Source organism: Pongo abelii, chromosome 4 (genome assembly GCF_028885655.2).
Source record: "Pongo abelii isolate AG06213 chromosome 4, NHGRI_mPonAbe1-v2.0_pri, whole genome shotgun sequence".
In the NCBI taxonomy this organism is placed as follows: domain Eukaryota; kingdom Metazoa; phylum Chordata; class Mammalia; order Primates; family Hominidae; genus Pongo; species Pongo abelii.
Genome location: NC_071989.2, coordinates 76,369,602 through 76,386,992, shown reverse-complemented (window position 1 = coordinate 76,386,992; position 17,391 = coordinate 76,369,602). Strand labels below are relative to the sequence as shown.

Genomic DNA, 17,391 nt, shown 5'->3' with positions numbered 1-17,391 from the left:
GATGGGAAAACGGACTTAGAGAAGTGAAATGACTTGCCCAAGGTCACTCAGTTGGTAAGCAAGGATCTGTGGTCTAGCACTAGACCCTTCCCAGTCCTCAGCTCTTCCTAATATACACTGATGGAAGTCTTATTTGAAGCAAGGTGGTCTGTCATTGGTCTGGGTTCGCTTAGACTGTGTCTTGCTGATAGCATCTTCAGAGATGATTTTGTTGATGAAGATGGCATTTTAAGGGTGACCAGGAAAAGCCCAAATATGTGTAGCGGGCGTAGCAGACTGCCAAGTACATATTTCCTCCAATCCCCTCTGCTTTTTAGCATCTTTTCTGAAATCTCCAGATGAACAACATTCTTCGCCCCATCTACTCTTCAGCTCCTTCAGGAGGCAAAGTCCTTTCTTAAACCGTGAAGAGTAGCAGCATAGTCTCTGCAGTGAGATTTTCTGGATCTGAAGCCCTAATCCACCACTCTCTAATTGTGTGGCTTGGAGAGATCATTTAATTTCTCTTAAGCATCAGTTTCTACATCTATAAAATGAGGGAAATAATAACATCTCTTTTATAGAATATGTGGAAATATTCGAGGATAGGAAAATGCAGCAAAAAACTGCATTAAACCTGACCCAGTGTCTGACACATAGTAAGGACTCAATAAATGGCAGATGCTATAGTCATTTGATTCATCATAGTAATACGGTAGAGGTGGTGGTGGTGGTGGTGGTAGTAATTAAGTCATTGTGAACTCTGATACTAAGAACTGGGCTCTTGGAAATGGAGTGGGAGAACAGTAACACCAAATATATCCTGTATGCCAGAGGGTTGAAGAACAGACAGAACAGGTAGCTAAATGCAGCCTATTGAGGAATGTTTGAACTTTGGCTTTCTTTAATCATTGCCACATCTTGCTCCATAATAAAGGTAATTGTAATCCTGCTTCAAAGCTATTTCTAAGAAGAAACAGAGCCAAGGCTGGCATCCCTAACTCTACTCTCCTTTAGCCAGGCTGCTCTATCTATGGCAGTGTCTCCTACTTCCCCAGGCCAGGTTAGGAGGGAACAAGAGAGGAGTCCACCCCAACTGCTTTAACAAGCCTGAACCGCCAGGTCAAGAGATGAAGTAATCTTCCTCCTATATGAAGACCAGAGGTGGGGACGGACAAGGTGGACAGGGCAGCAGCTGAGGCTCAAGGAGCAGATACACTCTCAAGCCTGCTCCCTCGCTTCCACAGCCCCTCTCGGGGAAAAGGACCAGAAGCTGTTGGAGTTGGCCAAGTGCTTGAAGTTGGCATAAAGTCAATTGGAACCATCACAATGAGAGTCTGTGTGATCAGCCCAAAGGGACTGCACAACTGATTCATGTTCAGTGCCAGGAAATGCAATGGGCCATTCTGGGGCTGGGCCCTCAGTTATTTTTGGCAAAGATGGGTGGTATGCAAAAGGGACTTCCTTTTTTTTTTTTTTTTTTTTCAGCACAGAGCCACAGATTGCTGAGCAGTCAACAGCATTTCTTGTTCCAAGATCACCCTTCTGAGTACCTCTCTGGCTGCCAAATTGCCAGGGCCTTCACAGTTTGATTCCATTTCTCAGCTCCAAGCATTAGGTAAACCCACCAAGCTAGGATTGCACCGGTCCTGTGATGGCGTTTGACGTCAGCTGCTTCTTTTGGGTGGTGCTGTTTTCTGCTGGCTGTAAAGTCATCACCTCCTTGGATCAGATGTGCGTTGAGGTGAGTCCAAACTGTTTGTCTTTATGCAGATTAAACTGTCTGAAAATTTTGAGATTTAGCACGCAGTCCAATCTGAGCCTTGGCATCCCAATATCTAGTGTCTTTAAAAAGGAAATGAGGTATATATATAATTTTTTCATTATTGTGAGAAAGGAGCCAAAGAACTCTGCCAGGGGATCATCTGGTGGCATCTTAATAGGAAGCAATGAGAATTTTTCTCCTCTTCAAACAATTCCACCCAAATAATCCCAAGCGGGTCATAAGATATTAATAGGGTCTCTGTGCACAAAGCAGACCCCTAAACCTGCCTCAAACTGGGGGAGCTGTTGGTTTAACATCCCCACTCTCACATGGCCACTATCCCAATGAGTCCTTTGGTCTCCTGACTCTCAGGGTGAGAATTAGTAAAGACAGGGCTGTGCCAGGTTTTCGAGCATTGAAAAGATCACTCTGAATGAGTCTGGCTCTCTCCTCGACTTGGACAGCCCTCCATCTGTTTTACAAACCCATAGGAGGAAAATCTGAGAATAGAGCCAAATTGCACCTTCTGTTTCGGACCATAGCAATATTTATCAACCTGTGGGAAGTTCTTGGAGGGGGTGATGAGAGAAAAAGGAGAAGGGCCTCCTTCTCTTGCCATCCTCTAAAATGCTTCAAACTTCCTCCCGCTTTCTCTGACCCCGCAAGTGATCAATATCACGTGGTCTGTCAGACAAGGGCTACATACAGGAGGAACCATGAGTCTCGGTGGCTTGGTGAGCTGCTGGTCTGGGTTGAGGTAAAAAAGAAGAGTAAGAGCCAAGAGTAGCCAGATGTGGAGTTGCCCTGGGGCAGGACTAGAAGATCAGAGGATCAGGAAGAGCAGAGCAAAGCCAGCGCTGGGGTAAGGCTCAGAGCTGGGTAAGCAGAGTCTTGTTGGTCTGGTATTAGGACGGAATCAGCAGCAGTCCAAGAGGAGGCATCATGCCAATGAGAAATGAAGGCTGGGAAGGTGTGTGTTGGTTTGCTTGGGCTGTCATGACAAATGCCACAGACTGGGCCAGGTGTGGTGGCTCACGCCTATAATCCCAGCACTTTGGGAGGCCAAGGTGGGTGTATGCCTTGAGACTGGGAGTTTGAGACCAGTCTGGGCAACATGGCAAAACCCCGTCTGTACTAAAAATACAAATATTAGCTGGGCATGGTGGCACATGCCTGTAATCCCAACTACTCGGGAGGCTGAGGCAGGAGAATCACTCAAACCCGGGAGGCAGAGGTTGCAGTGAGCCGTGATTGTGCCACCGCACTCCAGCCTCGGCGACAGAGCAAGACTCTGTCTTAAAACAAACAAACAAAAAATACACCAAAAAACAAAAACAAACAAACAAAAAACCTGAATAGCACAGACTAGGTGACTTAAACAAGAGAAATTGATTGCCTCACAGTTCTGGAGGCTGGAATTTCAAGATCAAGGTGTTGGCAGAGTTTGCTTCTTCTGCACCCTCGCTCCCTGGCATGCAGATGGCCATCTTCTCTCTGTGTCCTCTCATGGCCTTTCCTGTGTGCATGAGCGTCCCTGGTGTCTTTTTGTTTGTCCAAATGTCCTCATCTTTTAAGGACTCCAGTCAGATTGGATTAGGGCCCACCTATATGACCTCAGCTTCCCTTAATGACCTCTTTAAAGGCCCTGTCTCTAAATACAGTCACATTCTGAGGTCCTGTGGGTTAGGATTTCAACATATGAATTTGGTGGTGGGGGAGACAAAATTCAGCCCATAACAGAAGGAGAAGAGTAAGACATTTCTATCAGCCCCAGAAGGCTGTCCCCTCATCCTTCAGGTTGGAAGGTCTGCAATTGCCAGACAAGTTCTTCCTGCCCACTGCCCAGATAAAATCAATCCACTGAGACTATGGCACTGCAGTAAAGAAAGTTTAATTGATGTGAGACTGGCCACGCCAGGTGGGAGACAGAGTTATTACTCAAATCAATCACTCCAAAGTCTTGGAGATTAGGAGTTTTCAAGGATTGTTTGGTGGGCAGGGTACACGGGAATGGCAAATGTTGACTGGTTGGGGAAGAAGTCATAAGGTTTTGGAAAATGGTCCTCAGTTCTGAGTCCACTTCTGGGTGAGGCCACAGGATGGGGTGAGTCAGGAGTCTGGGTGGGGTTAGTCTGAAAGATATCTCAAAAAAATTCTTAGATGCTATAATAGTGATGTTATCTACAGGAGTAATTGGGGAAGTCACAAATCTTCTGACCTCTGGCCACATGGCTCCTGAACAGTAAGGAGTAACTATGCCAACATCTTAGGCAAATTCAAGTCCCTCTCATAATCCTAACGGGTGACCTTTCTTTAGTTTTAAAAAGGTGCTTTTGTTTTAAGAAGGGCTATTATCATCCTTGCTTTAAGGTTAAACTATAAACTAAATTCATCCCAAATTCAGCTTGGTCTACACCCAGGAATGACCAAGGAGAAACTGGAGGTTAGAAGTAAGATGGAGTCAACTATGTCATATTTCTCTTGCTGTCATAATTTTGCAAAGGTGGTTTCAGGTCAATGTCATACAGACATTTGGGAGGCATGACAAATGGGTAGGAATGAGGGCACCATCCCCCCAGTGATCAGGAACATAGGTTATCACTTCCAGGCGACAGCCTCCAATAGGATAACATCACCATTTAATTCCAGCTCATTGGGAAGCAGGCTGTTTTAAATGCCCCACTCTTAAAACACCTACAAGTTTAACTCTGAAATCCTTGCATCGGGGGAGGCCCCCTAGTCCTTTGGCTGCCTGTTCTGGGGCCTTCAGTGCTATTCATGTCTCAGGAGTGGTGCTCAGGGTTCTAGGGCCTGCAAGCCTAGCCCTGTGTGACAGCAAAGTCTTTCCTTTTTGGATAAGCCAGATGAAACTGAAACCTTCCAATACAACAACCTTCCTGCAGCCCTCCCTCTGAAAGAAGTCTGATTTTAAATGACCTTGTCAGCTATTCAGTTAGCATCAGATCTGTATTTTCTTTTGTTTCAACTATCATGTGTGAGTGAGCTCTCAAGAACAAGATTCTAAGGCTGTTTAGGGAGCCCTTTCTACTGTGTGGATACTAGGGGGGGAGTTGGGGGATGCAAAGACAAATGGAACTTATTCCTGAGAGTCTGGAACTTTCCAGGCTGCTGGCAAGGGATAAAAGGAGGGGTGGCTGAAAGAATAAACTCTTGCCTTTGACTTAAGGGTTTGGCCGTTTTTCAAGGGTAAATTACCCCGAACTTTACTCACCCTTCCCAGCTGCTTTCCTTTCCTCTTTTCTTCTTCCCCCTTCAGCTCATGCATAGTTAACCACGCAGTGTCTGCATGTTCATGTGACCGCCATTACCCTATTAAGCCTGTGAACAAAAGTTATCTGAAGTGGAATTTGAGGAAGGAGACTTTATTCCAATGAACAGTTCGCAAACTGAGGAGACACGGCCTTCGGCACGTAGCCTTTGGAAGGTGCATTCCAGGGAACAAATGACGAACTTGGCCTCCATAGAGAGAAATTTCCCACTCAGCTTCCCAATCAAATTCATTTATGCAGCGGAAAGATTCAAACTTGCTTAGTTCTGATCGGTTGGTGCAGCTGGACCCTGACTGGTTGATAAAGCTGAGCCCTGATTGGTTGGTTCAGGTGAGATCAAAAAGTTCAAAAATTAAACACAGATGGGGGTTTTCAGAAACTCAGAGTACATGTGTGACCTCTAGTCAGCAAGTGGCTGCTTGGCTCTATTTAAAATTTAGGCCCAGTTCGCCACTTGGGATCTGATATAGTTTGGATCTGTGTCCCTGCCCAGATCTCATGTTGGATTGTAATCCCCAGTGGTGGAGGTAGGGCCTGGTGGGAGGCGTGTGGGGGCAGCTCCGTCACAGCTTGGTGCTGTCTTGGTGATAATGAGTTCTCCTGAGATCTGGTCATCGAAAAGAGTGGCACCTCCTCTGTCATTCTCTCTCTCCTGCTTTCACCATGCAGCGTGCCTGCTCTCCGTCTGCCTTCTGCCATGATTGTAAGCGTCTCAAGTCCTCCCCAGAAGCCAAGCAGATGCCAGCACCGTGCTTCCTGTAGAGCCTGCAGAGCAGTGAGCCAATTAGGCCTCTTTTCTTTATAAATTACGCAGTACTGAGTATTTCTTTTTTTTTTTTTTTTCTTTTTTTCTTTTGAGACGGAGTCTCACTCTGTTGCCCAGGCTGGAGTGCAGTGGCGTGATCTCAGCTCACTGCAAGCTCCACCTCCCTGGTTCACGCCATTCTCCTGCCTCAGCCTCTCCAGTAGCTGGGACTACAGGCACCCGCCACCACACCCGGCTAATTTTTTATATTTTTAGTAGAGACGGGGTTTCACCGTGTTAGCCAGGATGGTCTTGATCTCCTGACCTCCTGATCCGCCCCTCAGCCTCCCAAAGTGCTGGGATTACAGGCGTGAGCCACCGTGCCCGGCCCCAAAGTTCTTAATTTTAATATACCTCAACTTATTTTTTTTCCTGTATTTTCAGTACATTTCTGTCCTGTTTGAGAAATCTTGTGCCTACCTCAAGACTGTGATATTATCCCATGTTTCTTCTAGAAGCTTTATTGTTTTGTATTTATTTTCTATTTCTAGGTTTCACATTTAGATGGATCAAAATTGTTTTGTTTTTTACATACAAGTTTTAAATAAAACTTTTTATTTGGAAAAATATCCAAACCCACCTACAAGTTCTAAGACTATTACAGTGAACACCTGTAGTCTACATAGATTCTTCCATTGTCAAATGCTACATGTTTTCTCTCTCTGTCTCTCTCTCTCGGTGAATGTTTGTGTCCCTGTATATGTGTGACTTAAGCAAAAATATTACGACCCGTATCAAGTCTTTGGAAGCTGATAAATATGCAAAGAGCAGCTGGAATTTGTGTTCTGTGATTTGGATTGTAGTATCATTTTAGATGCACTCTTGAAATATTTACTTGGGAATGTGGGCATGCCTCCCCTTTTCAAGTGAGCTCAGCTTGGCCATCCTTTTCCCTCAAAACTATGATAGAAGTGAGCCCTTCAGTCCCTAGGTGTGGGTGGGGGACTGGTTAGCAGAGCTCTTTTTTGAAAGGAACTCCAAGTTCGTAGACACAAGGGCTTCCCAATAGCTTTCGATAATGATGTGAGGTTGTGATGATCCAGTTAAACGCTAACTCTTCTTGTTTAGTGCTGACACACATTATCGCATTAATCCTCACAGTAAACTTGCAAGGTGAAGTTCCTAACCTCAATCTACATTTGAGGAAAAGGGAGGCTCAGAGAACACAGCTCGGTGGTTGAGAGCTAGGATTTGAACCCAAGCAGTCTGACTTTACAGACAAACAGAAAATAAAGTGCATGCAACTGGAATGCCCTTTGCCTGGAGGAATCAGACTGACAACGAAGTTATAGGGATGTGCTCTCTAGGGAGTGTTTGTTTTGTTTTCAGAGAGTAACTGTTGCTCTGGGATTTGGCTCAGTCGACTTGCTCTATCTTGGATGGAGGCATGATTAATGAGGAAGGGTTGGAGGTCAGTGTCCCAGACTTCTGATGCATGGGGAGGTGGCTGCTGCATGTGTTAAGCGCAGATGAGAAATCCGAAAAGGTGAGAATAAGCACTTGAGTGAAATTCAGAGTTCCAAATTAGAAAATGTTTCAACACTTTCAAGGAAAGAAAATACAGTGGGATGAGAGGGAGTTAGATATACAGCAGAAGGGAGGAAAATAAGAGCCTGATTGAAAAAATGCAAATGAATACCTAGAGGGAAAAGGGATTGCAAATACAGATGTAGCTCTAGGAGCGCAGCTCTGAGACAGAGCTGGAGACAAAGCAGATGACACAGGTCCCAGTGCACAGTGGGTGTCAAGCGAATGCCCCTTGACTTAGAATAGTGATGGGCATGAGGCAATTGTCATGAATACCGCGTGGCCTTGCCACAGCTCTGCTTGCTGTGTGAGTTCACATCAAGAAGTCCCATCTGCACTGGAGCCAGCAGAAGCAGAGAGGTGAGAAAGGGACTTTGGAAATTGACCACATCTCTAGACTTCTCTAGGAAGAGAAGGCCGGGTTTATAGGAAATGGTCATGTGGAGATCCGAGAAACTGCAATGGTAGTGGGTGTCTGCCTGGAAAAAGTAACAGAAGCACATGGTCCTGGCGGTGGCCATGCTGTCTGCTGGCGCCCAGTGTTCCTTCTCTGCATCTTGTCCTTTCACTCTCTGTTGCATTACCATTGTGCTGTTCTGGAACCCTGGCTACCAGAACTCATGCTCAAAAATGTTTCATTTGAATATTGATAGGGAGAATGAGACACCCTTACTAATGCAGTATTTCTACCAAAAATGTATAACCAGGGTCAAATTATGAGGAACATACAAACCCATAACTGGGACATTCTGCAAAATATAAGCCTGCATTCTTCAAAAGACATTCATGTTGTGAAAGACAAAGGCTGAGGAACTGTCTCAGATTAAAGGAGTCTAAGGAGATACAACAACTAAATGCAGTGTGTGATCCTGGATTGGAAAAACAAAAATTACTATAAAGAACAATAATGGGACAATTGGCAAAATTTGGATATAGACAGTATGTTGGATAATAACATTGTATCAATATTAAATATCTTGAATTTCATAATGGCACTGTAGTCACATAATATCCCTGTTTTTAGGATATATAAACATTGGTGTATAGGGCTTAAGGGTCATGATGTCAGTAGCGTACTCTCAATCAAAAAGAATGTGAATAATAGTGTGTGTGTGCATGTGTATGTACCTTCTGCCTTAAAAAATTACAATAGTCTGAAAACAATCTAATGCTTCCTAGATAATTCCAGAGCATGTGGTGCTTTGGTGCCTCTATCATCGTGGCCATTTTGATGATACAATTGTGATTATAAAAGCTATAAGGGAAGGGCTACGTGTATGCTGAGCCCTAGACATTCTCTAAAATGTGTTTGGTTTCTAAATTCTCTCATCAGCTGTGTTTCTTGTCACTTGCCTCTTTCTCCTAGAAATCAAAGGCACAGGATCTATTGCCATTTCCACCTAACCAGAGATGATTCAATATTATGGCACAGGCTCATGGTGGCCTTCTTGATCCTCTTGGTAGCGTCATCCACTCGTTATCAGTTTTTCACTGGGTTGAAACCAAGCTACTTCATTTACCTGCTTTCTATTTTCAAGGAGCTCACTCAGGCCACTGGCTTAGCAGAGCTCCTCCTGGATTCTCAATCTTCTGCATCACATTAGTGCAGTAAAGTGCTTAGTAAAGCACACAAAAGGCTGAGGCACAGAATAATTTAGGTATCATGGGCACTTACATATTCAGGAGAAGGAGGGAAATGACAGCATTGAGCCTTTTGCTGTAGGGCCAGAATAGAGTGAGACAAACTGAGGAAGTCCCTTTTCTCCAACCGTATGTGACATCAGTTATGCCAAAGGAGACCAGAAAAGAAAAATGTCTCCTCTAAGCTAATCAGCACCTTTGCAACTATTGGGGCAGCAGCTGCACATGCATATTCTCTCTGGGTCGTCCATATTCATGGGCACCAAGGATAGGTCTGGCAACACGTGGTTTTTTCCCCAACCAGTCAGCTAAATCTAAGTTTTAAATGCAAAGTGTGCATTTCAAGGACATTATGCGGATTTGTGGCAGTGCCTGGAGGACTTTGGGTCTATAAAATGAAGAATAAATTACAAGGACATATAAATAAAGCATTTTCATCAGTGGCAGTTATAATGTTGTCACAATATCAAAGAAAACTGGTGACTTTCTGTAGATGAGCATGTTCTGTGGCTACAAGAAAGTGCATCGCTAAGCAGAAATTGGAGTGAAAGAAAATGAGGTTACAATGGTGACATCTCAAAAGCCTCCTGCTTCAAAGCAAAGCAAGATGTGTGCACTTCTGTTTCTCACTAAGCAGATCTGTTTGTAACTCAGCATAAGAAAAGCCACTGATCTGGAGTCCATAACAGAGTAGATCTTTTCCAGGCCAGGGAAGTCTCAGTGGGGCTTCTGGTGAACCCCTATGTGTCAGGCAAAGGCAGGGGCTGGAAGGTTGAATGAACTCACCTGGAGCCTGAGATGATCTGAGAGATGGCCCAAGGTCCCGGGATGTCCTTGTTCTTGTGCCTCCAAGGTCACTGTCTTAGTCGGTTTCCTGCTGCTATCACAGAATGCCACAGCCTGGGTAATTTGTACAGAAAAGTAACTTATTTCTCATAGTTGGGAGCTAGGAAGTCCAAGAGCCTGGCTCTGGTATCTGGTGAGGGCCTTCTTGCTGTGTGATTCCATGCATGAAGGTGAAAGCAAGCATGTGGACAGAGCAAATGGAGGCCTAACTTACCCTCACCTTTTTTTTTTTTTTTTTTTGAGACAGAGTCTCACTCTGTGGCCAGGCTGGAGTGCAGTGGTGCAATCTTGGCTCACTGCAACCTCTGACTCCCTGGTTCAAGTGATTCTCCTGCCTCAGCCTCCTGAGTAGCTGGGATTACAGGCATGCGCAACCATGCCCACCTAATTTTTGTATTTTAAGTAGAGACAGGGTTTTGCTATGTTAGCCAGGATGGTCTTGAACTCCTGACCTTGTGATCTGCCCACCTCGGCCACCCAATAACTTACTCGCTTTATCAGGAGTCCAGTCCCTCGATAACTAACCCACTCTGCAGTAATAGTATTAATTCATTCATGAGTGTGGAATCTTCATGATCCAATCACCTCTCAAAGGCCTCACCTCTTAGTATTACAATGGCAATTAAGTTTTCAACACATGAACTCTGGAGGACATATTCAAAGCATAGCAGGAACTTTCCCTAGAGATCATTTGTATCTTTCCAAGGAGACTCCACAGGCAAAATATACTCCATCAGACTTTCATACCTGCCCTGTCAGACCTTCCTATTTTCCCCACTACCCTTCATCTTAAAGCATTAGCCAGATAAATAATGACCCCACAGTTCTACAGCCTTCTAAAAAACCACCTCCCATTTTTACCTACTTAGTTCAACACATAACTTGTGTTAGGACGTGATTGGCAGGCTTCAGAATACATGACTACCCTGGGGCACAGGATGACGAAGTTATCTGTACTTATGTGTAGGGTTGTGCCCAAAAGCCTACTGTCTGGTATCAGCAGCCTACAAATACAGAGATCTAAAATTAATTCATACTTCAAGATTGCAAGGCCTCAGGTCTATGCCACCCTGCTAGTTTTTTTAAGCATTGTGTTAAGAAAAAATGTTAAACATATACAAAAATAGTAACAAAGAATCTCAATATTCGACAATCATAAGCATTTTGCCCACTCACTTCATCTCTACATTCCTCTCCTCCTTTTTTGCCAGATTATTTTAAAGCCATTTCCAACATCATGCTGTTTTACTCCTAAATATTTAAATATGCATCTCAGAAGAATAAGAACATTTCTTTTAAATAACCACAAGTCCACTGTCATTAACAAAATCCAGAATTCCTTAATATCATCGAATTCTGTCCTCATTCAAAATTACCTGACAGTCTATAAAATGCCTTTTTGAACTGCTTTATTTGGATCAGGATCTAAATGAGGGCTACTCTATTATTTGATGGTTATGTCTCTTCAGTAGATCTTATATCTCTGTGTCTTTTAACAAGCACTATCTCCTCTCTCATTCTCTCTCTCTCTCTCTCTCACACACGCACACACACAGATAAAACAAAGTCAGTTGTTCTATAGAATGTCCCATTTAAATCCACCATATCACTTTGAGATGTGAAGTTAAACCTAAAATCTTGATGAGTTTCAAGTTTAATTATGTTTTTGGCAAGAATACTTCATAGACAATGCTATATACCTCACATTGTCTCACATCCGAAAGTATGTAATGTTTGATTGTCTTATTTTGGTGGTGCTTATCTAAGGTTGATTTGTTTGTTTCAAACTGAAATTAAACATTTCCATTCAACCAAAATCAAAACTGTAAAACCAAGTGCATTCAGAGAAGTCTCACATCTATCCCTGCTCTTCTATCTGGTCTCTTCCCTCTTCTTAAAGGCAATCAGTTTTTGGGTTTTTGCATGATTTGTTTTAACAAATATAAGAAAATTCACACATACCTTTCTTACACAAAAGGCATACTCTGTACATTATACTACATACTGTATACTCTATACACTACATATATTGTTCTGCATTTTGCTTTTTTCACCTTGAAATATATCCCAGATATCACTCCATATCAATATATGGAGGGTTTTTTTAAATTTTTTTCAGTTTTAGAGGATTCCATTTTGTGAATGTACCATGTTTTGTTCAAGTAGTCCTATATTGATGAATAGTCTGGTTATTGTCAATTTTGCTATTACAAAAAAAGTACTACAGTTAACAATGTGCATTCATCATCTTGTTTTTGGCAAGGGTATATTTGGTAAAGATTACTAGAAGTACGATTGCTGCTCGGAAGGTAAAACATATATCATTTTGCTAGGTAGTCTATAAAATTATTAAGTCTAATATTAATTTACTTTGTTTCTCCCATCAGAAAGAAGCCAACAAAACGTATAATTGTGAAAATTTAGGTCTCAGTGAAATCCCTGACACTCTACCAAACACAACAGAATTTTTGGAATTCAGCTTTAATTTTTTGCCTACAATTCACAATAGAACCTTCAGCAGACTCATGAATCTTACCTTTTTGGATTTAACTAGGTATGTATCTGAGTTATTTGTGTGCTCTTGATATTTTATTTAAGTTAAAATACAGTATGTGCTCAATTTATTTGCAGGACCTTTTTGGGGGGCCCAGGGACAATCTGCTTATACTACATGTTTACGCCTCCCCATGAAATACTTCTATGTGGGTGAAATATAATTTAAATAAACATCAACCAATGGAGAGGAAAGTGGATTGCTCTCAAACTAGTTGCATCAATAGTACTGTTCGAGCAGTTCTAAGGAATACTGATAGCAAAAATGAAAATAATATTGTACTAAATCAGATGCCAAACTATGCTAAATTTTGGCATAGTTTATTTTTGGGTAATGACATTTAAGAAAAATTTCTAGGAGAAAAGCACACCATCTACTTTGCCCCCCCTACAAACTGGAAAATGAGTTCCATTGTTTTGTTATAGTGGCATAATTGGGATTCCACATGCTGAGCCAGTGTTTGAGAACCAGTAGGAAGAAGTATTACAAGAAAATAAGGGAAGAAAATGAAAGGGCTATACAGTGTGTGTGTGTGTGTGTGTGTTTAAGAGGGGACAGGCTCTGCGTGTACCTGCAGTCTGCACCCTTTGCGGCAGTTCTACTTCTTCTATTTTGTCCTTCAACTTCAGATTCTGTGGACAGAATGTCCACATCCATAGTACCGCTTCATCTTTAAAACCACCAGTGTGAGGTTCCATGGTGCATAGTATCATCCAACTTATGGTTAGATGAGGAGGCCATCTGTGTGTGTGTGTGTGTGTGTGTGTGTGTGTGTGTGTGTGTAATCCAGTATTTTTAGGTGCAATACCAGGATGGTTTTCTCAGATGAAAATACAGAGGTTGAGAAAAGTTGTAACTTGCCCAGGATGACACAGATTTATATATATATATGTATTTTATACCATATATTATCTATTATGCATCTATATGATATATTTTGTATTACTTAAAACAGTAAATAATAATTTGATTTTTGCCACAATCAAATGACCCATGGTTCGTTAGAATACAAGCACAAACCTCTGAGGGTTCAATCTAAGGGGTGAGATACCTGGAAAAAAATCTAGATCGGAGTGTTCAGAAGTGAGGCTATTAATTAATTTCTTCAATAGGCCATCTGTTGATACTGAAGAAAGTTCTTATATTTGATTTTGAATGATACAAAAGATGACTTTGTTAATGTGTGTCACTGTAAAGTATTTTTTTCCTTTTTTCAAATGAATTATTGTTAAATACGATTATCTTTTCAAGGTGCCAGATTAACTGGATACACGAAGACACTTTTCAAAGCCATCATCAATTGAGCACACTTGTGTTAACTGGAAATCCCCTGATATTCATGGCAGAAACATCGCTTAATGGGCCCAAGTCACTGAAGCATCTTTTCTTAATCCAAACGGGAATATCCAATCTTGAGTTTATTCCAGTGCACAATCTGGAAAACTTGGAAAGCTTGTATCTTGGAAGCAACCATATTTCCTCCATTAAGTTCCCCAAAGACTTCCCAGCACGGAATCTGAAAGTACTAGATTTTCAGAATAATGCTATACACCACCTCTCTAGAGAAGACATGAGGTCTCTGGAGCAGGCCACCAACCTAAGTCTGAACTTCAATGGCAATAATGTTAAAGGTATTGAGCTTGGGGCTTTTGATTCAACAGTCTTCCAAAGTTTGAACTTTGGAGGAACTCCAAATTTGTCTGTTATATTCAATGGTCTGCAGAACTCTACTACTCAGTCTCTCTGGCTGGGAACATTTGAGGACATTGGTGATGAAGACATTAGTTCAGCCATGCTCAAGGGACTCTGTGAAATGTCTGTTGAGAGCCTCAACCTGCAGAAACACCACTTCTCTGACATCTCATCCACCACATTTCAGTGCTTCACCCAAATCCAGGAATTGGATCTGACAGCAACTCACTTGAAAGGGCTACCCTCTGGGATTAAGGGTCTGAACTTGCTCAAGAAATTAGTTCTCAGTGTAAATCATTTTGACCAATTGTGTCAAATCAGTGCTGCCAATTTCCCCTCCCTTACACACCTCTACATCAGAGGCAACGTGAAGAAACTTGACCTTGGTGTTGGCTGCTTGGAGAAACTAGGAAACCTTCAGACACTTGATTTAAGCCATAATGACATAGAGGCTTCTGACTGCTGCAGTCTGCAACTCAAAAACCTGTCCCACTTGCACACTTTAAACCTGAGCCACAATGAGCCTCTTGGTCTCCAGAGTCAGGCATTCAAAGAATGTCCTCAGCTAGAACTCCTCGATTTGGCGTTTACCCGCTTACACATTAATGCTCCACAAAGTCCCTTCCAAAACCTCCATTTCCTTCAGGTTCTGAATCTCACTTACTGCTTCCTTGATACCAGCAATCAGCATCTTCTAGCAGGTCTACCAGTTCTCCGGCATCTCAACTTAAAAGGGAATCACTTTCAAGATGGGACTATCACGAGGACCAACCTACTTCAGACCATGGACAGCTTGGAGGTTCTGATTTTATCCTTCTGTGGTCTCCTCTCTATAGACCGGCAAGCATTCCACAGCTTGGGAAAAATGAGCCACGTAGACTTAAGCCACAACAGCCTGACATGCGACAGCATTGATTCTCTTAGCCATCTTAAGGGAATCTACCTCAATCTGGCTGCCAACAACATTAACATCATCTCACCCCATCTCCTCCCCATCTTGTCCCAGCAGAGCACCATTAATTTAAGTCATAACCCCCTGGACTGCACTTGCTCGAATATTCATTTCTTAACATGGTACAAAGAAAACCTGCACAAACTTGAAGGCTTGGAGGAGACCACGTGTGCAAACCCGCCATCTCTAAGGGGAGTTAAGCTATCTGATGTCAAGCTGTCCTGTGGGATTACAGCCATAGGCATTTTCTTTCTTATAGTATTTTTATTATTGTTGGCTATTCTGCTGTTTTTTGCAGTTAAATACCTTCTCAGGTGGAAATACCAACACATTTAGTGCTGAAAGTTTCCAGAGAAAGCAAATAAATGTGCTTAGCAAAATTGCTCTAAGTGAAGGAACTGGCATCTGCTGTTGACCAGATCAGACTTTTCAGATTGCTTCCTGGAGCTGGGCAGGGACTCACTGTGCTTTTCTGGGCTTCTTACTCCTGTGAGTCCCAGAGCTAAAGAACCTTCTAGGCAAGTACATACACCAAACCACTCAGGCCAGAGGGTCAGATGCTGCTGTGAGAGGCACAGAGCCCTTTCCGCATGTGGAAGAGTGGGAGGAAGCAGAGGGAGGGGCTGGGCAAGGACTGCTGGCCCCGGAGTCTCCCACAGGGAGGCCATTCCCCTTCTAGTCACCGACATCCCTCCCAGCACCACACACCCCGCCCCTGAAAGGAGATCTTCAGCCCCCACAATTTGGCAGAGCTGAAGCCAGCCCGCTACCCACCCCCCCTACAGCATTGTGCTTGGGTCTGGGTTCTCAGTAATGTAGCCATTTGAGAAACTTAGTTGGGGACAAAGTGTCAATCCTTATTTTAAATGAAAAAAGAAAAGCATAATAAATTTAAAAGAAAAGTCTGAGAAATGAAACTTGGTATCAAATTGACTCCATTAATCTTCTTAATCCTTAGGTCTGTAAGGTCTCTGTAATGCCCCTAGGGTGCGAATGGCTGTAAAAAAAAGAACCCACCCCCAAGGTTTAGAATTTCTTCCACATTTGCCTCACTCAGTTCAGGAACCAGGCAGGCTCTCTCTGCCTATCTGATGTTCTGGCTCTTATGTTACAGATCCTAATTTGCAGGTGGGCTGTGACCCAAAATGCTCTTCTCATTTGGGCATCTGGTTCCTAGAAGCCTCTTTTCCAGGAGAACTGTGAAATAAATGGTGGTTTGGTTCTCAGGCTCGCCCTTAAAAGCCTATTTGCTCCAGAGAGCATTTGAAATAGCACCTTTACATGAAAATGAGGAAGAAGACATCCCTTCATGCTAGCTGTTGGGAACACAGTAAAGCTGGCTTAGTGAGAAGTGGTTTCTGTTGAGGCTGGGGATGTCACCAAAGATCACACCAGCAATGGACAGGGGCCTGGACCACTGAATGCAGATAGACAAAGAGCAATGTCATGACTTAGGCCTAAAGGGCCATACTCACACAGGCCTCTATCTTCTGAAGTCCTGATTGCCAGACAAGCTTGGCAGGAGCTCCTGGACTCAAGTGGTGCATTGATAAGGCCTGGATTCTGTTCAATAGCCAATTTTAGGGTAGAGATAGAGATGGTGACTTATAGTTATGAAATTCTGATAAGCTAACAAAGTAAAAATGGATCTAACCAATCAGAATATATTAGTCCTTAAATTGAGGGCATACTAGTGGGACATCATAACAGAGTGGAAACTTGGGGGTCATCCTCTTTGTCTCTTCACCCCCAGGAAAAGCAGGGCAGGCAGGGAACAGCAGTGGGTGAGCCTCTTCCTTGCTCAGGGATTTCAGGCCTTCACACTTGCTCTTTCCTTTGCCTGGAAGTTACTGCCATTAACCTCCAAATGACTCCTTCCTTCATCTCCTTGAGATTTCAGTGCTAATATTTTCTCCTTTCAGGGAGTTCTTCTCTGACCTAGCTAATCCAAAGCAACCTCTATGCCTCACCTGGTTTTATAATCTTTATAATGCTTATCAGTGTTTGGAATTAACTTCTTCATTTGTTTTAATTAGTTTGTCTTGTCTTGTCTCTCCCAAATACAAGTGCCATGGGAGGGTCTTTGCCCAAAGATACCCTAGAACATGCCTGGGACATAGTAAGGACTCTCTGTCTCTCTCTCTGCATATGTGTGCATATATATATATATATATAAATTTTTTTTTTTGGAGACCGAGTCTTGCTCTGTCACCCAGGCTGGAGTGCTATGGTGCGATCTTGGCTCGCTGTAACCTCTGCCTCCCAGGTTCCAGCGATTCTCCTGCCTCAGCCTCCTGAGTAGCTGGGATTACAGGTGCCCACAACCATGCCTGGCTAATT

The 17,391-nt window shown here is 43.0% G+C and overlaps 1 protein-coding gene across 1 annotated transcript; it reads left to right on the top strand.

Annotated features, from left to right (window-relative positions):
• The first annotated feature begins 1,468 nt into the window (after positions 1 to 1,468).
• Positions 1,469 to 15,963, top strand: CD180 (CD180 molecule). The gene is made up of 3 exons (XM_002815612.4): positions 1,469 to 1,723; positions 12,241 to 12,407; positions 13,659 to 15,963. Exons 1-3 carry the CDS (start codon positions 1,634 to 1,636, stop codon positions 15,385 to 15,387), a joined length of 1,986 nt encoding a protein of 661 aa, XP_002815658.1. The 5' UTR covers positions 1,469 to 1,633; the 3' UTR covers positions 15,388 to 15,963.
• Positions 15,964 to 17,391: the final 1,428 nt, after the last annotated feature.

Excerpts from the sequence above, each read along its gene's own strand:
- CD180 (XM_002815612.4), top strand. The coding sequence starts at position 1,634 with ATGGCGTTTGACGTCAGCTGCTTCTTTTGGGTGGTGCTGTTTTCTGCT. Across the intron at positions 1,724-12,240 it reads TGGATCAGATGTGCGTTGAG|AAAGAAGCCAACAAAACGTA; the intron begins GTGAGTCCAAAC and ends TTCTCCCATCAG. Across the intron at positions 12,408-13,658 it reads ACCTTTTTGGATTTAACTAG|GTGCCAGATTAACTGGATAC; the intron begins GTATGTATCTGA and ends TATCTTTTCAAG.